Below are 21145 nucleotides of genomic sequence, written 5' to 3' on the forward strand. Positions count from 1 at the left end.
TAATAAATTGCCCAAGGAGATGAAAAACTGTGAAAATACATCCTCTAATAAAGCCAATTAAAACATTATTCATAAAGAATGCATATTACACAGTCAAAGATTACACAGAGTAGTACCTAACAATGAAATGGGATAACTAGAACACCTTGACACATTACAGAACTGTAATGCTTTTGCAAGAAAATCATATCATGAAATCTATAGTCTCTTTCTGCCCATTTATCAGTGTTTCTTATTTCAGAATGACCAGTTTTAGGCGATATTTCCCATCTCCAGACCTGTTAAACAACTAAATAAATAAATACTGGGCTCTAATCCTATGTTTACAAAGCTTACAAAGCATTTTATAGTATTTAAGCTTCGTAAACACATGATTGAATCCAATTGTAATTTATTTTGTTGTTCAACAGGTCTGAAGATGGGTGACTTTGCCAAAACCAGCCATTTTGAAATAAAAAACAGCAATTGACAGTCAGAAAAATAATTGTATTTTGTACGGACAGGATCACTTATCATTCCCTGTGACAAATATGTCTTGTTTTGATAAAAATCTTTAGTACATGATAATAATGTCTTGATATTCTCCTGAGTTCAATATCTCGTGCGTCATGGCGGTGTTGACTCAGTTTTTCAGTTGGACCGGGGGGAAAATGTGGAGATGTGCATGGGGAATACTGGAATGTTTATGGGCATGGAGTTAATGCAGGGGCATATTTTCATAAAGCATACTTATATACAGGGTGTAAGTAAAGGGAACACTTTCAATTATTTTTTGCACAAAGACTAAACACTGTGCAGATGTCATACATATTGCATTTTGAAAAGAAACTCTGAAAGTTTTCTTTACAAACATTTGATATTCGAACCATGAGTGACCCAGCAGATGTCAGTATGGTAATCGAATTCTTGCCATACCCGACCCAGCATGACATCGTCGACAGTGGCAGTCACTTCCCATATTCTCTCCCCGAACTCTGCTTCATAACACCAGATCTTTAATGTGTCCCCACAGAAAAAAAGTCACACAGAGTGAGATATGGTGATCGGGGAGGCCATTTCATGAAACAGCTGTCCTCTTCTGTAGCATGGTCAAACTCGCCATGTTTGTGACTAGTGATGACTATCGGCAAATTACCAAACTACGCTGTGGCAGTATACAAGAAAAAAAAAAAAAGACTTTCAGGGTTTCTCTTCAAAATGACTTATATATTATACCTGTACAATGTTTGGTTCTTGTGCAATAAATAATTGGAAGTGTTCCTGGACTTTATGTACACCCTGTACACTGTGTCTATGAATATTTTTGGAGCTAATTATTTTCATTCTTTTATGATGAAAAATCAAATGGCATCGTAAGATCAGCCCTGGATGAATGACTAAAAAAATAAATAAATAATTCCAGTCCAAGATGCCAGAAATGGCAGTCGTGTATGCTTGAGGTAAGAGTCTTCTTGTTCTACCTGTCTGCAACTCAATGTGTCATCTTTGTGGTGAGTAGCAATCTATCCTTTTCCTAATAATGGTATATAAATAAAAACTGTACCACTGTGTTACCCTTCAATCATCTGCAGCATAGTGGTTGGCTGTCCTGAGTTTTATTTATTATTTTCAGCCTAGAATTCATTATTGTAAGGGATTTTCAAATGATGGTGGTCATAACATTAGTTTGTGGTACAAAACTGTATCATGATTGTGAAGGAAAAAATGAAAAATAAAATATCCTGTGCTGCTGGAAAAGTAAAAGCTTAATATCTACAAGAGGACTGTCACATAGGAAACATCGAATACTCGAACTACAAGGACGGATATTGGATTACTTATGATACTGCACAAACGATCCAAACAATTAAGACAATACATGACTTATTTTCCTGCTGTAATTTCTATTAATATATAATGTGTTAAAGGTCAGTCATGAGCCATGTTTTGAGGATGATACAAATTGAGAGCTAATAAGAATTGTGAGCTACAGCAATAGTAGAGTAGTTAAATAAATACAGACTTATGGAACATAACTCATATTCAGTATCATGTTGTTGTAAAGTAATATGAATCAATGAGTTGTAACTACAGCAGACTTGGAGGAACCATAGAGGTAACTGTGAATGGCAATCCAGTTGAATTTAGCCATAACACTGAACAAGAAAGTATAGAGTATGATGAGACTCCAAGGTTGTGAACAAAGTAACTTGAATATGTTGTACCATTATAATGAATACAGAGAACCATGGTAATTGTTATGTACAGATAGTTGTTGGAGTACAGATAAAATAAACAGCAATGAACATTTGGAAAGTACTATGATGAACTGAACAGCAGAGTAACAAAAATACATGAAGTGATAATAACCTTTATGTTCTAAAGACAACTATTATGCTTGCGTGTGGTTGGCTGAGGCGTGAAGAACAGCAAAATAATCTAACATGGTTATTAATACAAGAGAATGAGGCACAGCTCATAATTTGTACATCTATGTTAGTTCTTCTCAGCAACAGTACACAGAAAAATTTAAAAAATAATAAGTTTTTTTAAGTGAGCCACATACCTGATTTGACTGACAAATAACAGCTCCATGTGTTAAGTTGGGCTGCCCAAGGCAGTTTCCTAATCCACACCAAATCTGTGTACAAACTGGTCCACTACTGGAGCAAATGCATGTATTGCATTCATCAAGCCATGTTGTATTCCTGGTGTACTTTCGTCCTTCCCATTGACACTCTCCAAGTGCAGAGAGATGATCAGCCACTAAAGAAAGTACACATGTTGTTACAGACAGGATCTACAATAGTCTAGAAGCTTATACTACATGAAATAGTTGTATTTGGGACATAACTGAACAATGTCTGAACATCATATTCCTGGGACAGACAAGGAGGGAATTTCCTTGGTGCAGAGGGATTCTGAGATGATGGTCTGAAAACATAGTGCCTCATGGTGCTTGTTCTTTGCAATGATAAGAAATAGAAGTTTTCAGATATTAACACATGTTGGGTAATTTTGGGGAGAACTTCAACTAGCACTTACACTAAATATCTGAATCAATCTTGGCAGCACAGCTATAAAAAGACCATGTCTCACATGTATACCTTTTGCTTTATGCAAGGCTGTGTAATTTATTTACAAACAAAAATAATTCCCGCAAGTAAGTAAATAAAAATAAAGAATTGTATCTAGAAATAACAGTATCTGTTAATAAGTTTACTTACCATGTTCACAGCGCAGTCCAGTACGTCCTGGTGGACAGATGCACCGAAATTCACCAATTCCGTCCACACACGTGCTTCCAAAACTGCACGGGTTTGAAGCACAGTCATTAACATTAATTCTACAATCAGGTCCAGTGAACCCCTCTGCACATTCACAAAGGAACCAGTTTACTCCATCAACACATTTGCCACCATTGTAACAAGGGGGCGGATGACAGTCATTGATGTCATGTTGACAATGTTTTCCCTCAAAGCCATCCTTGCAGATGCATTTGTATGCATCTCCGGTATTCACACAGGTGGCACCATTCTGGCAAGGATTTGATTTGCATGCACTTGACTTTGCTGTAAATCACCAAAAAACTAAAATTTAATTATGTAAAAAATTAATTGAAAACCAAGTACAATTCATTTGCAGAATAATGCTCAACTCTACAATTACCATTTTTGAAGTCTTTGTTATATCAGTGGAATTGTTTATGCTAGCTGTGATACCGACTTAACATGCATGAAGTAATATTTACTCACCAATGTGACATGTTGTCCCTTCCCAGTCTGAGGTGCAGTGACATATATAAGTATCACCAAGATCCTGACATGTTCCACCATTACGACATGTTGTATGATCACAATGACTGTCCTTTAGGTTGCAGGTTTTGCCCTTCCACCCATCTCTGCAGATGCATTCAAAGTCTGCCATTCGATCTAAACAACTTCCGTTGTTATGACAAGGACTGGGACTACATTCATTCTTATCTGGAATGGTAAATAGTGGCAATCATAAAATATATGTGATTGTGATGCTGCAGTTAGTCTACAACCTAGTGCTTCTGTGCAAGAACCTTCTACAGGTTTCTAATTAAAATACAACTTACTTCTTTCACAAATGTCTCCTTCCCATCCTTCTTTACAAATACACTGAAAGGAGTTGACTTTATCCACACAAGTGCCACCATTCTGACATGGATTAACTTTGCAGTCATTTATATCTGTTAAAAATGGAGATAACAAGGAATGAAAATGCACATGATAAATGAAATTTGGTATACTGACATATAACATACATATAAACTCACTCTCATGGCAGTATTTTCCTGTGAATCCAGGATCACAGTTGCATTTGAAACCACCTTCTGGAAGACTGACACATACTCCATGGTCACCACAAATTCCTGGGCTGGTAGAAGACGCATTTCCAGTTTGCACCATGCAGCTGTCGACAGCTGTAACATACAAAATTTTGTTGTTGAACATGTAGTTTTATTGTATGATGTTCTAAGCAAAGAAGAATGGTGGCTATGACAATACAGTGTAGTTGAGGTATAAAAGTAAAAATTGTATTGAGAAAACTAGTATACCAGTACAGATAATTTTTAACCACTTACACAATGCAAAATATAATACAACTTAAGGTGCGAACATGGGCAATTATAGGTAATGAGATTCTAACAGGGGCTCAAACTTTTAAAGCGTTCAGAATGGCTCTTTCGGAACCTGGGGCAACATTCTTTTTGGTACATTTGTTACTCGCTTTAGCTCATTTCTCTTCACAGCAGGGAGCCACCAGACTCCCTGCTGCCTCTTCAATAACACCAGAGCTGTAGTACATGCATGGGCAATAGATGTGGAACACCTGTTTCAAATTACCTTGTACACTGGGATAAACAGCAAAGATAATGTTTATTTTAAGGGTTGTGCTGATAATTATGAAGACCTTTATATTGTAGAAATCACTTAATCTAAGCGCATAACAAAACATAGTTAAGTAAAAGTTATTAATAGCAAAAAATTACTAATAAATGGTATGAGAGGTGTTAAAATGTGGTACTTACTGTTGCAAGGAGGATTGTTACACTGTATTCTAGGTGTACTGCAGTTTTTTCCTTCCCAGTTCTCAGGACAATGGCAATAGTAATCTGCTTGAGTATTGAAACACGGGGCAGAATTTTGGCAAGGATTTGGTGTGCAGTGAGCTGGTTGAATCTGAAAATTACAATTTTATTTGCATTCTCTCCAGAAGCATAAGATTTGCTACACAATAGTAGTTTACATGAGGCACATTGAATAATGTCAGTTTTGTTCCATCAAGTTACTGAAAGATAATCTGTAATAAGGAGCACAAGACCATTTAGTAACTTCATGGTTGCTACTGCACCTACCTCACACTGATCTCCAGTGTAGCCAACAGGGCAAATGCAGCGATACCCATTCACTTGGTCTGAGCATTCTCCACCATTTTTACAAGGATTACTCTCACATTCATTGATGTTTGTGTGGCAATCACGTCCTGTGAAATAGTAATTACAATAAAAAATACATCCTCTCAATATATTTACTTGCTAGAGGAAAAAAAGAGTAAATAATTAACACAAAAGAATAAAGATTATAAATAGAAATTCAAATGTTTTTGGCATCTTAATTGCAAGTCAAAATGCAGATTCTGTGTTGAAGAGATACAGACTGTTGTAACAAGGAAACAAATTCTTATTAATGAATCTTGACCCCCGACACTGATTCTTCTTTCTTATTTTCCGTTATTACATCTTATTTTCCGTTATTACATCATGCTAACTTAATGTTGTGGATGATTTACCTGTAAAGCCTGGCTGGCAGGCACAGTGGTAGTCATTGACAAGATCTATACAAGTTGCTCCATGCTGACACTGGCCAACACAGTCATTAATGTTTAAGTCACAGTTTTGTCCTTCCCATCCTTTCCTGCATTTGCAACGATAACTTCCAACAACATTGTGACATGATACGGCATTCTTGCATGGATCAGGGTCCTGTTGGCATTCGTCTGCATCTGTGAACCATATAGGTATCATTCAGCACACTCAACCTTTTGATTCTTCGCTTTTTAAGGATCATGTGAAGATAAAGTGTAATTAAGTGATAAATATTAAGTCCACAACTTGTCACTCGATACTTACGGACACCTTTTATATATATGCATAGTAAGGAACTTAGGAGCTTATAGCATTGGAAGAATGATTCCTGGGATTTGTCAACATATATTTTACATTACAAAAAGAGTGAACGATAACCTAGTCATGTGTGTGAAAAATACCTTTCCAAGATTTTTCTTATACTAGCTTGGCAAAAAAAAAAGGATTTTATTTACACACAATTTTTTAAACATAACTATTGTACTTTATAATTACATACAAATATATGTCAACTCACCAAACTGACATGCATCTCCTTCCCATCCAGGTGGACACAGGCACATGAAACTATTCACCTGGTCAACACATGTTCCACTATTCTGGCATGGTGCTGAGGCACATTCATCTATATCTGCAAGAAAATGAAATAAACTAGCTATGTCTTTGTTTGATGCCTTTCCTTTCTTACACACGTGACAAAAAATTGATAGTTTAGAGTTATTACCTCCACAGGTACAGAATAGAACAATAAAATATAAACGACAATCTATTACAAACACATAGTTCTTGGTACAATTTACAATAACACAAGTCCAGTAATGGGATATCAGTAAGTAAACCTGTTCCTTAACCATTTCTGTGATTATGCCCCTTGTGAGAGTAAGTCAGTGGCATATAATAGTCCAAAGAAAGAGCGCACACAACTGCATCGTATGCTTTTAAATGGCTGGGCCTATTATTTTAAGGAATTTACAGATTGATTCTTCCAAATTATCTCTTAATTCGTTATCATTCATCTTTGGGAGAGTGAAACATGGAACATGGATTTCGTATAAAACTGGTCATGACATAGTATACTAAATTATGCTGTGCCTTTCGTTACACAGCTAATTTCACAAAAAGAACATTAATAAATTATATTTTCCGCATATGCTGTCCATCACTTTCACGGATGACTTGCACAAAACTTTGTTTTTGCTACCAGAAAAAAATCACAATTTTCCGAACGATTTTCACTGTACTGGTCTTTTTCCCCCTCATAATGCATACATTACTCATCGCTCGTTATCGACGCACTGAAATTGGAGACACGAATTTCCTTCGTTCATTTTTCAGTCGTCCATTGTCGAAACTTTTATATAGCTTGTAATGTTGGGTCTTCCTACTTTTTGGGAAGCAGAGGCAGCTCCGAATGACAATCCAGTTTGAGCCCTTCATCTTTCTACCCACATGGAAGGGAGCCGTGAAGATTTGGTAAGTAGGTAAAGCGTCGAGGAAAAGAGGAGTGGGGAAAAAAGAATAGGAAAGCCGTTTCGTTAGGTAGATAAACTCAGGTTGTGTGTACAATAAGGAGACAACACCACTGTAAAGAAACGCTTCTTCTTTTCGTTTTAAATTATCATGTGTGACATAATGATAAAGAAGTGTTGCAGTTGGCTTTTCCAGTGATCAAGAAAAATTTTTGTGCAATAATGCTGATATTTAAATAAAACTATATTGTCTCTCAAATCATGCAGACGGCACTGAAAGGTGCAAGCAACAAACTTTTTCGATTGCTTGAGTTTTGAGAACTGCTTAGTTTCAGTATGGAAGTAGAAGCTTTTACAGATGCCTCGACGGCGTAGTAGTACCAACACTGTCTCTATAGACTTGGTGGTTGTTGCATTATGTATCCACGAAGGGATCATAGTATTCACTGAAATTGGTGACTCTCATAACCAATTGGTTTCTTAGGCGAAGAACTCCAAATTTAATACAGTTCTGGCGTATATGGAAAACGTCCGAAACGTCGCGAACACAGTGCAAAGATGTAGCTTGTTTATACGCGAAGAAACTACCGAAAGGTGTGGGGAACCGTGAGATGTAGTGAGACAGTTTGTAGCTGAATTTCGGATCGTTCATAAGATTAACATATCCGATGAAATGCCAGTTTCTACATGTTTGTAAGCAATTATATTTATGTATGACAGCTCTGTTAAGAGATTGCATTATGACTAACTTTAACCGATTCACATTATTCCAATGTAGACAGCTTGGTCAAAACAGTAGGCACACTTTAAACATAACGCATACTGCACTGAGACATTAGCTTTAATTTAGTTTGAATTTGAAATTTATATAGATATAAACAGTGAAATGTCGCAGAAATGTACACCGTTAGTCTCTAATGTGGGCAACAGAGCTTTAAGAATACTGATGTCGCATGTTCCTCATTCCCAAAACAACTTTCGTAGTCTTGATGTAATACGTATTTTTTCTGCAATCCACTCCCTGTTCTTGTACTTTTTTATATTTTTATTATTGGCCCGGAATACTTGAGCAGTAGTGTATTCGTCACTCATTATTTAACCCTTTTCAAAGTAATCAACAAGAAGAATACATTTCAAATCCTGCTAAACACATGCCACCGTTTACGGCAAATGGAACTGATTGCTTTTGTTCAGAACCACTGACTTCCAAGCACTCCTTTGATGGTTTCGTTCCACGCTTCGCCCATACTAATAAACTAGCGTTCAAAAGCAGTTATCACGTAGAATTCTGCCCCCCCAATTCTTAAAAATGTAAAATAATGTGAAAGACTCTCTTTAGAACTTCACCGACCTCACATAACTTTTCGTTGGCGACGAATCACAGGTAAATAAATAAATAATGACTTCAGTTTATTTGTTTAACTGAAACGAATGCAGTATGTTGTTGTTGTTGTGGTCTTCAGTCCCGAGACTGGTTTGATGCAGCTCTCCTTGCTACTCTATCCTGTGCAAGCTTCTTCATCTCCCAGTATCTACTGCAACCTACATCCTTCTGAATCTGCTTAGTGTATTCATCTCTTGGTCTCCCTCTACGATTTTTACCCTCCACACTGCCCTCCAATGCTAAATTTGTGATCCCTTGATGCCTCAAAACATGTCCTACCAACCGATCCCTTCTTCTAGTCAAGTAGTGCCACAAACTTCTCTTCTCCCCAATCCTATTCAATACCTCCTCATTAGTTACGTGATCTACCCACCTTATCTTCAGCATTCTTCTGTAGCACCACATTTCGAAAGCTTCTATTCTCTTCTTGTCCAAACTAGTTATCGTCCATGTTTCACTTCCATACATGGCTACACTCCATACAAATACTTTCAGAAACGACTTCCTGACACTTAAATCTATACTCGATGTTAACAAATTCCTCTTCTTGAGAAACGCTTTCCTTGCCATTGCCAGTCTACATTTTATATCCTCTCTACTTCGACCATCATGGGTTATTTTACTCCCTAAATAGCAAAACTCCTTTACTACTTTAAGTATCTCATTTCCTAATCTAATTCCCTCAGCATCACCCGACTTAATTTGACTACATTCCATTATCCTCGTTTTGCGTTTGTTGATGTTCATCTTATATCCTCCTTTCAAGACACTGTCCATTCCGTTCAACTGCTCTTCCAAGTCCTTTGCTGTCTCTGACAGAATTACAATGTCATCGGCGAACCTCAAAGTTTTTACTTCTTCTCCATGAATTTTAATACCTACTCCGAATTTTTCTTTTGTTTCCTTTACTGCTTGCTCAATATACAGATTGAATAACATCGGGGAGAGGCTACAACCCTGTCTTACTCCTTTCCCAACCACTGCTTCCCTTTCATGCCCCTCGACTCTTATAACTGCCATCTGGTTTCTGTACAAACTGTAAATAGCCTTTCGCTCCCTGTATTTTACCCCTGCCACCTTCAGAATTTGAAAGAGAGTATTCCAGTTAACATTGTCAAAAGCTTTCTCTAAGTCTACAAATGCTAGAAACGTAGGTTTGCCTTTTCTTAATCTTTCTTCTAAGATAAGTCGTAAGGTTAGTATTGCCTCTCGTGTTCCAACATTTCTACGGAATCCAAACTGATCTTCCCCGAGGTCGGCTTCTACCAGTTTTTCCATTCGTCTGTAAAGAATTCGCGTTAGTATTTTGCAGCTGCGACTTATTAAACTGATAGTTCGGTAATTTTCACATCTGTCAACACCTGCTTTCTTTGGGATTGGAATTATTATATTCTTCTTGAAATCTGAGGGTATTTCGCCTGTCTCATACATCGTGCTCACCAGATGGTAGAATTTTGTCATGACTGGCTCTCCCGAGGCCATCAGTAGTTCAAATGGAATGTTGTCTACTCCCGGGGCCTTGTTTCGACTCAGGTCTTTCAGTGCTCTGTCAAACTCTTCACGCAGTATCTTATCTCTCATTTCGTCTTCATCTACATCCTCTTCCATTTCCATAATATTGTCCTCAAGTACATCGCCCTTGTATAAACCCTCTATATACTCCTTCCACCTTTCTGCCTTCCCTTCTTTGCTTAGAACTGGGTTGCCATCTGAGCTCTTGATATTCATACAAGTGGTTCTCTTCTCTCCAAAGGTCTCTTTAATTTTCCTGTAGGCAGTATCTATCTTACTCCTAGTGAGACAAGCCTCTACATCCTTACATTTGTCCTCTAGCCATCCCTGCTTAGCCATTTTGCACTTCCTGTCGATATCATTTTTGAGACGTTTGTATTCCTTTTTGCCTGCTTCATTTACTGCATTTTTATATTTTCTCCTTTCATCAATTAAATTCAATATTTCTTCTGTTACTCAAGGATTTCTATTAGCCCTCGTCTTTTTACCTACTTGATCCTCTGCTGCCTTCACTACTTCATCCCTCAGAGTTACCCATTCTTCTTCTACTGTATTTCTTTCCCCCATTCCTGTCAATTGTTCCCTTATGCTCTCCCTGAAACTCTGTACAACCTCTGGTTCTTTCAGTTTATCCAGGTCCCATCTCCTTAAATTCCCACCTTTTTGCAGTTTCTTCAGTTTCAATCTGCAGTTCATAACCAATAGATTGTGGTCAGAATCCACATCTGCCCCAGGAAATGTCTTACAGTTTAAAACCTGGTTCCTAAATCTCTGTCTTACCATTATGTAATCTATCTGATACCTTTTAGTATCTCCAGGATTCTTCCGGGTATACAACCTTCTTTTATGATTCTTGAACCAAGTGTTGGCTATGATTAAGTAATGCTCTGTGCAAAATTCTACAAGACGGCTTCGTCTTTCATTCCTTCCCCCCAATCCATATTCACCTACTATGTTTCCTTCTCTCCCTCTTCCTTCTGACGAATTCCAGTCACCCATGAATATTAAATTTTCGTCTCCCTTCACTACCTGAATAATTTCTTTTGTCTCGTCATACATTTCATCTATTTCTTCATCATCTGCAGAGGTAGTTGGCATATAAACTTGTACTACTATAGTAGGCATGGGCTTTGTGTTTATCTTGGCCACAATAATGCGTTCACTATGTTGTTTGTAGTAGCTAACCCGCACTCCTATTTTTTTATTCATGCAGTATGACAACTAATAAAAAGATACAAAAACAAGGTTGCTGCTCAGATGAAGTTGATATGACCGTTCGCGCAACATATACCTCCATAATACAAACAAAATTTCGTTCTACACCTACAGTACATCCATGAGAAATCGGGCCTGGTAGACTAGTCACTAGACTATAATATTAAAGCTCGTTCCTTGAAACTGAAATGTAAAGTGATCGGTCTGACCACGAAATAATTCAGTCTGCCTATAACCTTGCCTCTGTCATGCCGTTTACATGGGAATCCCAAAACCGGATTTCGTAAACCGGTATCCCAATACCACATCTGAGTGGTCATGTAAACACTTCAAAATCGACTCTGGAAATCTGCTTCTGATTGCCGGTCTTCCAATTCCGCAGTCGATTTTCGCTCACATGTAAAAGCAACCGGTTTTGAAACGTGCTTGTGTTGTCAGGTTTCGTCTTATTCGTAAAAATTTTTGGCTAATATTGACGGAGAGGCTTTTTATACAGTGAGGGATAAGTAGAAATATTAGGACTGAAGCTGTTTACAACTTGTCTAATAGAAAGGCAATAGCGATTGTGCTGAATAAGCCATTAAGTGTGTCAGCCGTTTTCCAGGAGCTCTATTTAACGGGGCTAGCAAATCTGCATCAGACCTTAACATATGAACACGACAGCGTGAAACGGTTTCCGCAGTTGGGTTTTCGTTTTCTGGGACATGTGTCATACGTAAACGCAGTGGGTGAAGAGTCTACAGGAAAGACTCGTAGTTGGGAACGTACATTAAGCAGTGAGGCCCCTTTTGTCGGTAGGATAACGGATATAGATTAGGGACACCGAAGTGGCCTCCAACTGAAAGCCTTGCATCAGGGGCATTATTATGATCATCCGCTGTGAAGCGCATGGCAGAGGATACTTCCCATTACATCTCCTAGAGTTTGTTCCCATTCCATTTGTATACGGGGGCTCGTGGAAAGAATGCCTCTTTGCGCGCTGTAATTAGCCTAATTTTGATCCATAATGAATTTTCACTCTGCAGCGGAATGTGCGCTGATATGAAACTTCCTGGCAAATAAAATTGTTTGCCGGGCCGGTACTCGAGCCTGGGACCTCTTGAATTTCGTGGGCAAGTTCAAATGGTTCAAATGGCTCTGAGCACTATGGGACTTAACATCTATGGTTACCAGTCCCCTAGAACTTAGAACTACTTAAACCTAACTAACCTAAGGACAGCACACAACACCCAGCCATCACGAGGCAGAGAAAATCCCTAACCCCGCCGGGAATCGAACCCGGGAACCCGGGCGTGGGAAGCGAGAACGCTACCGCACGACCACGAGATGCGGGCGTGGGCAAGTACGAACGACTTTGTTTTTTGGAGAGAGGAGAGGAGGGGGTTACAATCTCCCCTTGTAGCCCTTCTTTCTCTCTCTAAAAGTGCCTTCCATGGTAGCTTCTCACGCTGCATCCTATAGTTTGTTACGGCGTAACGTAAAATACTACTCTTCAATGAAATAAGCAATCAAGGCTCCTCGTTAAAGCATGATACGTCTTCCGGAGCACCCGACTGAACTATCCAAGTACGAATCACGACCCGGCCTCACGGCTTTAGTCATGTTGTCAACGCATTCCCAAATGAGCGATACACTTAATGCCTGTTCTAGAAACTTTGTACGTACTACGTAGACTTTTTCGCGTGTTGGTAAGGCCGGTACTACACTGTCAAATTTCTTTGTCAAAGATATTTGATGGTGTAATAGGTAACTTTGTCAAATGTCGTCCAATATTTGATCAAATCTAGGGCCTCGCTGCAGATTTGATCAAAGAAGTCGTTTGTCTTCTGTTCACTGCAATGTGACATGTTACCACATGGAGCGCTAGCATCGCTGCATTCTGTCGTCTGTAGTGTTTTTATGAACATTGCCGGTAAATACAATTGGTGTGTGCCGACAACTACAAAATTAATAGAGATGTATGAAGCTGATGAGGCGCTTTACAACGTGAGGCACGCCGAATACAAAAATATATAACGAAAATTGGAGACCTGACCTAACCTAACCCTCTCCTGTAGCATGGAATCGGAGTGTTATAGTGAGCCTGTCTTCTGCAGATGTAGCAGTTCTTAAGTGAATATTGTGCTTTGTGATATGAGGATACACTTCACTGAGCACATACAGAAATGTATGCTCATCCATTCTTAAGTAATTGGTGTACGACCTGACGTCCTCCACTATAAGCTCACTTAACAAGTTTTGTTGAATGCTTTTGTCGTGTCGTCGTAAAACCCACGGCTTCACCCATGTATGTTTCCTTTTTTTTTCCCCGCTTCTCTTCCGCATGTGCACACAGTGCAATTGTGGTACATGCAACTGCTGCGGTTAATAACAAGTTGTTGTTGTCAGCCATCTTCAACTTTGACGAAAACTATGATGACAGTGTAGTACCCCTTCTAGCGTTACGTCAAAGGTCTTTGTCAAATATATTTGACGGAATATTTGATCACATCTTTAATCAAATCTTTGACAAAGAAATTTGATAGTGTAATACCGGCCTTACGCCGATCCTCCAGCGTCAGCCAGTTCAGATTTTTTCAGCGTTCCCATTGCTCTCTCCTGTGGTTCAAACCTTTGACAACTCCACGCGCCGATCAAGAAGTCTTGGCGCTTTATGCCGAACCTTTGTGCTCCATGCGTTGTTCTGATTCTGATGGCTCCCGTTTATGCTGTATTATTCATGAATATCAACGCAAAATTTGTCCCAGACTGACAAATTTTCTATCATACTCTCCTATATTTCCAAGGAACAAAGTGAGTTTCCCTTTTTTCCGTGAAAATTTTGGTGTTCTCGCGCCACTATTGACAGGGGACGTCTGCGGAGACGGGAGAGGCGCAGTGCTGCCGACTTGGATCGGCGAGATGTGAGCGTGCGGAGCGGTGGCAGCGCTGCAGGCGGTGATTCCCCCGACCCCCTGCCCCGGGGCCCGCAGCAACGGACCCACTATCCCTCCTCCGCACGCCCACCGAGCCCCGAACCGCCAAGCCTGTTATTTCCTCCGGACAAGCGAGAGGGTTAAATTAATTGGATTCCGTGGCAGTGGCATGCCCGGTTACCGCCTTCCACTGTGGCTCGCATGCAGGCAGGCCTCGAAGAAAGCGACTTTACTTCCTCCCCACCGAGGAATTCTGCGCTGAGGTTTTCAGACAGCGGAGAAAAGTTATGTCGCAGTTACCGTCGTTGTCTGCTGGCGATAATTAACAGCTGCCATTGTGCATGCTGTCGCTACTCTTGTTTATGTTTGCACCATTCCGGTTTCGGCGGCCGCTTCGCCGTCTGGCTTCCGCCTACAGAAAACGCCTCTGAATATTGCCTTCAACATGAGTTACATGTTCAAACAGCGCAACAGTGAAGACAGTTTTAATCGCAACCTCTTTTGTATAAAGTTAGTATTTTGCGCTTGTGACAATTCGCGCGATTTTTTTTTTCTAATTTTTCTGCCACTACAAAACAGACGAATAACATCACGTGGCGAAATAGAAGATAAGAAATAAGCAAATCTAGTACTATGGCAGTATCATTAGAAAGGAAATCTCCGACGAAGCCCCCACACAAGTGGCAGAAACATGGGGGCACTTTATATACATGACGTAATTCAAGCAAAATCCCGTTTTTTGCGCTTTTCCAGACCAATAGAGAAAGGAAACGTCAGCACGAAATTTTGTCATTATAATATTGCTGTAGTCTTCAAAACCCAGTAATAAATTGGCAAAAGAAATCAAAATAACGAAATTTTTATTTCCCTGAAGAAATAGGATGTCAACATGCCAACCAGTGTGACATGGTTTTCGGTAATTTTCCAGAGAATTTTTAATTCTCATTGGTCCTTTTACAAAACACAGGTTTGCTTACTCTGCTGAAATGTTTTTTGGCTGTTACATAATGATCTGCGTGACTTTATTTAGCTATAAATACATAAAATTTGTTGAACATTATGGCGTTATGTGATTGTTATCTTATTCCAACTCAGTTTTTGTTATATGGCGGCCTTCGAAACTGAGTGGTCAGCCTGGCATGGTTGCCATATGAGGGACACGGGTTCCATTCCCGGTACTGCGAGGGATTTTCCCTTTGTGAGAGGAATGGAACGGTATCATTCACTTGAATGAGAAGTGGCGGCTCCAAGGTCTACTAACCCGACAGCCGCCGTGAGAGCGGTGTGCTGACCGCACAACCCCCACCCCCCCTCACCATGCCCTCGCCTTACCGCGTTCAAATGACGCCTTCGCCTGAGAATGACACGGCGTTCGGTCGGACCCGATTGGCCCTCTGTGGCCAGAGCGGCTGTCCTTTGTATGTTTTGTGCGTCTTCTTATGCACCTCGCTCATAGATTTACAGTTCGACAATTTTTACATATCTTCCATTGACCGACAAGTAAGTTTTTCATTGAGTTTAGTCGGGATGTTTTACACATTCTTTTGGATAATTCAACGGATTCGAACTCCACTAACAGCGACGAAAGTTTACGCGTCTTCCCATATTTAAAGCTCGCTAAATTTCTTGTTGTTCATGGTGATGATGATGATGATATTTGGTTTATGGGGAGCTCAACTGCGTGGTCATCAGCGCCCTTACAAAGTCCCAATATTCACACGATCCAATTTTTTTCACAGTCCAATCTAGCCACTGTCACGAATGATGATGAAGAAGAAACGATGAGGACAACACAAACACCCAGTCCGCGGGCAGAGAAAATCCCCAACCCGGCCGGGAATCGAACACGGGACCCCGTGATCCAGAGAGAGCAACGCTAGACACTAGACCACGAGCTGCGAACCTTGCTGTTCATCTGCATGCCGTACTATCCGACTTTTACCAATCATATGCGAGGTTATAAAGAGTGGAATTACTATTGCTCAGTGCGAAGACGAGAGAAGTCTGCATCATTCAAAATGCCTGACGTTGAACAAGAAAGAAAGAAAAACCCCGAGAAAGATTTTAAGGCCATAAAAAAGAAAAGACATTTCACGGATGAAGGGAAGATCCTCATAGACAAGCAGATACAAGGCCGAAAAGTCTAAGGAAACATTACACGAATAAATGAAAGAGACTGGATTTCCACTATATGGACGAGTTTAAAGCTGAGACAGAATGAGTTGCGGAAATAAAAAAAAGATGGTATTGGTGAAGCTAAGATCGTTCGAAAGAAAATTTAAAATAAAATTTACAGTTCCTGGAGGCAAAAAAAATTCTTTATTGGTCAAGATCGCAATTTATTATTTTTATTGATTACTAGTTTCGGCTGAAACTGTTAGGTATCTTAGATCACAAGATAAGAAAAATATTTTTTCTTCGTACAGTCACAAACTGGTGGAACATTTCGTCATAAATTTTGTGCAAGATGCGTAGCTCAATCTTATTATACACCTCGATGAAACATTCATATGAAATCACCCGTAACTGGAAGATCGTGACATCCACTGCGTAAAAACATTACATCAGATAACCTCCACATAGGTAGAGTGAGATCACAATTAAAAGTCTATTACCAGAAAGCAATACGTAATTTTCACTCAGTTGTATGACGTACTCACTGTGCAAGTACTGTATTACGTGTTTTCTGGTGACTAAGTGTTAATTGTGGTCTCACCCTGCCCTTGTGGAGATTATCTGATATAATGTTATTACACAGTGGATGCAATGATCTCTTGGTCATGGACGATTTTACATCAATGTTTCATCGAGTGGTATAAGAAGACTGAACTATGAAGCCGGCACAAAATTTATGACGATGTGTCCTACCGATTGGTGATTATATGCAGAATTTTTTTTTGTCCTGTGATATGAAGATGACCAAAAACTTTAGCAGAAACTAGTAATCAATAAAAATAGTAAATTACGATCAAGACGGATAAAGTATTGTTTTCTGAATTCAGTAAATAGAAACAATTACAGATCGCGTACCTTCAACTTGACCATGTAAAGGAATAACTTAAAATAGTTGTTCGAACGAAGGTCGATAACATTAACGAATTGCAGGAAACATAATGTATAAAGTGCAAGGATACTCTGTCAGAAGAAAGGAGAAAGAGCTTCAGTGAAAGAATGCAGAAATTCGGGGAGGAGGCGAAGAAGAAGATAATGATGACGATGGAGAGGGAAGTCAGTATTAAATTGCGCCCCGTGGCCCACAAAAGGTCAGGGTAAACAAGGAAAAATATCTAGTAGGTCGAAGTGGACGCGTGCATTCAGCACAAGACACCCCCATGGAGTGTCAGAATTGAGCCGTGGGGTGAGCCGTATGCGGCAGGTCGCGCACGCTGGTTCGGCGGCCAGAGCGGTGCGGTGCGCTGCGCCTGCGCAGGAATGCCGACGCGAGGCGAGGCGAAGCACAGTAATTCCCCATCATCTTGCGGTCCAGCTCTCACGAGCGGCTCCTCCACCGGCGGAGGTAGTTCCAGAACAGTAAATCAGCGCAACTAGCAATTACCTGGCCTCTCTTTCATTCTCTCTTCGTCTACACCGGCGCGGCTGGGTTCTTCGTAATTCTGCTCGCCCCTTTGTTTTCCTCCGGCCGTTCCTCACCCCGCGCCTTCCTCTGGGGATCTCGATAGGCCCTGGGGCAGCGCTTATCCGCTCGGCTTCATTACCGTCGAGGGGCTGGTAGCCCCTCCCCCGCCCCCCACTTCATTGTTGTAGCAGAAGCTGCGAGGGGAGGACAGGAGGCCTTCAGCCGGCCACTGGGGTCGGTCGGGGCGGGACCGAGTGGGCAGATCTGCGCCAGATAGGCCCCAGCCCCGGCGGACTCTCTCTGCTTGAAGATCGCCGCTTCTTCCAGAAAACAGACCGCCTCTCAGGTAATCTCTGGAACGAATTATTCGTTTCATAGTTGTGGCTCGGTGGCTCAGCGGTACAGTCCAGACTACACATCCAATGGTCTCAGGTTGGATCCCTGGTCAATCATAGGATTTTTATCAGTCATTTATCTCTTCTTTTCCTTCTGGGAATGTTTGTAGATGTGAAAATGCCGAGTTGCACCGTGGTTCGGAATCCATGTTAAACTGTTAAGTCCCCCTACAAATGGCTGGGTAAGTCATTTCAAAACTGACAGGTAGGCAATGGCATATTCCAACAGGACCATATCCAAAGTGCGCGTCATTTACGACGGCAGCCGAGTTTAGGTTCGTTCTGCACATTCGACGTCACAAAACTCAGTCAGCCAATGAACAGAGAACGACGTTGCCAGAGCTCGACTGCAGTGCAGAGCACAGACGCGTGTCTTCAATTTTAGAAACGTTCAGTCGTAAATAAAGTAATTGAACAAAAACAATGTCTTGATAGCAGAATTGCTTTTATAGAAAGTTTGGAAAAAGCATTCTTTATACCAATTGCTTTATATTCTATTAATTAATTAAACCAAACAAGCAATAAGCTTGGCGATAGCGCTTTTTCGCACTAAAGAACGGCGGTAATTGTTTATCTCCTATTGTAATTCGACGAAACGTGAGTAATTCATAGTCATACCAACAGTGTTTTTCAGTATTTTGCGTCATATTTTAAAATCCTTTGGGAAGTCTTGTGGATGATGAGCGAAGTTAGCGTAATGGTTAAAGTCTTTTGCTGCTAAGCGGAAGGTTCTGGGTTCAAACCTTGTTCAGTGCTTAGTATTTTCTTTATTTAAAAACAATATCGAAGTGTCTTACTTCATGAATTTTATTCGTTTGAATGTAATTTTTTCAAATTTCTAGTGGCAACTAAAATCGACCATACGGAAAGTATACGCTGTGGACTTTTACCTCTGCAAACTCTTCAAAATTTCGTGCAATGGTTTACTACATAAAAATGCTGCACAATAACTGCGTTGACCATCGAAACAAAATTAAGTCATTTATGGGGGGGGGGGGGGGGGGTATCAGCCAAGAAGATGTGTAAAAATCAAATTTTTGGGCCAAATAGTCTTTGTGAAATCGAATGTGTCTGAACAGGCGAGCAGTGCAGTGATGACAAAATCGCGCACAGCGCGGAATGCGGGGAGCACGTCTGTGTAGCAGCGAAAGGGTTAATGCGGCCGTGGTGGCTTTACTTCACAAACTGCGCGCTCCCCCATAAACGTAAGTTTGCTTGGCCCGTGCAAGTGGCAACGCAGCAATCTCCAGTGTCTAGACAGGCATGCGCGAACCGCCAAGATAAAAGAATTGAACTATAGTAAAGCTCTTCAGATTGGTGACTGCTTGCTTTAGTAGAAACTAACGGTCCTCTCTGGCTTCGCACGGGTAGCACCATGTATCTATGGCTGGGCGACTTGTTTCGCGTACAGACTAATTAGTTTAAGAGCCGCTGCATGCTATGATTAAAATTCAGAGGACAACGTTAGCTAACTGAATATCGACATTGTCATATAACGCAAACGGCTTAAGGAAAGTTCTCAGGAGGCATGAATGTTATCCGTTCCATAGTTAATTGGCGCCTGGTGTGACTTCCCATGACAATGATGGGAGTCGCGAGCTACCGCAATGCCTGACTGCAGTGCCAGTTCAGCATGAGCTACATTTTCTATGTGACCTTTTCTCGAACTTCCTTCACACTCCTTAAATATTTACACTTACCTAGAAATCTGTTCTTATTAGCTTAATGCCTGATACGTGCTGCATCTCAGGTCGTTTAGGAAATCAGCGGTAGGTCGCACCGTAGTGGCGCTGCAGACGGGACGCCTTACACCCATCTGCTTTGTCCACATTTAGGGGACTGACGACCTCAGATGTTAAGTCCCATAGTGCTCAGAGCCATTTGAACCATTTGACTCTTTGGTATTGTTGTAGGAAGAAGCTAAGTAGGAAGCTGGTACTCACTGACGAGGCAGGTGGGTCCCGTCCAGCCGGGCGCGCACGTGCAGTTGACTTGTCCGCTGGCACTCTCCTGGCACGTTCCGCCGTTGGCGCAGGGCTCGGTGGCGCACGGGTTGTCCACGACTTCACAGTTGAGGCCGGAGAAGCCCTCGGGGCAAGTGCAGCGGTACTGGTCCGGCGCCGTGTTCTCGCAGGTGCCTCCGTTCTGGCATGGATCCAGCGTCCCGCAAGTGTTCAGGTCTGAAACGAGAGAAGCGGCAGCATTTCAGTGGCGAGCTCATCTCAGTTTCCATGTCGTAGATGGCGTCATTGACTGGTTGGAGCCAAAGGGTCCGTTGTCGACGAGACAACAAACACACAGGAGAGGAGAGGTACATGTTTTGAGGGGAGGTAATATTAGTGATTGTGACCAAAAAAGGCACCTGTACATATGTCCTGTTCTTAACAGTTTCCGAGGAAACTAATAAAAACAGCGGGGAAAGGGACAAAGGCAGGTGATAGTAAATGAAACATTGTGATCTCATGTTTTGTTTAATTATGTACATTTTCTCCCAAAAGGTGTTCAAAAAGTTCACCGTCAACTGCATTGCATTTCGTAGCTCTCGCAGACAGCTGCTATGTTGCTGATCTGAGCTGTTTCTCACGATCCTTTATTTGAGCACAAGCATGTAAAATACGAGTGAGAAGTTCTTCCTCTGCGTCCATTCCGCACTTGTAGTCTTCGCTCTTAAGCCAATCTTACAACAGTACGGGTAATTTAATGCAGTAAGATCGGGTGACTTCGGTGGCCAAGAAAGGACTCCACGACCGTGATTTACAGGCAGCTGTATGCCGGGCATTCATTCGAAGTTTTTTTTTCAGAA

At 40.9% G+C, this 21145-nt stretch overlaps 1 protein-coding gene across 1 annotated transcript in view; it reads right to left on the bottom strand.

The window, feature by feature from the left end:
• LOC126187488 (protein jagged-1b) overlaps positions 1 to 21145 on the bottom strand; it is a 568139-nt gene that overhangs the window by 6486 nt on the left and 540508 nt on the right. The window contains exons 7-16 of the mRNA XM_049928595.1: positions 20286 to 20522; positions 6393 to 6506; positions 5800 to 6012; positions 5366 to 5493; positions 5039 to 5189; positions 4283 to 4429; positions 4082 to 4195; positions 3735 to 3962; positions 3207 to 3551; positions 2546 to 2745 (exon numbers count right to left, since the gene is read on the bottom strand). Of these exons, the coding sequence (XP_049784552.1) occupies positions 2546 to 2745; positions 3207 to 3551; positions 3735 to 3962; positions 4082 to 4195; positions 4283 to 4429; positions 5039 to 5189; positions 5366 to 5493; positions 5800 to 6012; positions 6393 to 6506; positions 20286 to 20522 (1877 nt within the window). The remainder of the gene's footprint in view (positions 1 to 2545; positions 2746 to 3206; positions 3552 to 3734; positions 3963 to 4081; positions 4196 to 4282; positions 4430 to 5038; positions 5190 to 5365; positions 5494 to 5799; positions 6013 to 6392; positions 6507 to 20285; positions 20523 to 21145) is intronic.

This window comes from Schistocerca cancellata, chromosome 5, assembly GCF_023864275.1.
Source record: "Schistocerca cancellata isolate TAMUIC-IGC-003103 chromosome 5, iqSchCanc2.1, whole genome shotgun sequence".
In the NCBI taxonomy this organism is placed as follows: domain Eukaryota; kingdom Metazoa; phylum Arthropoda; class Insecta; order Orthoptera; family Acrididae; genus Schistocerca; species Schistocerca cancellata.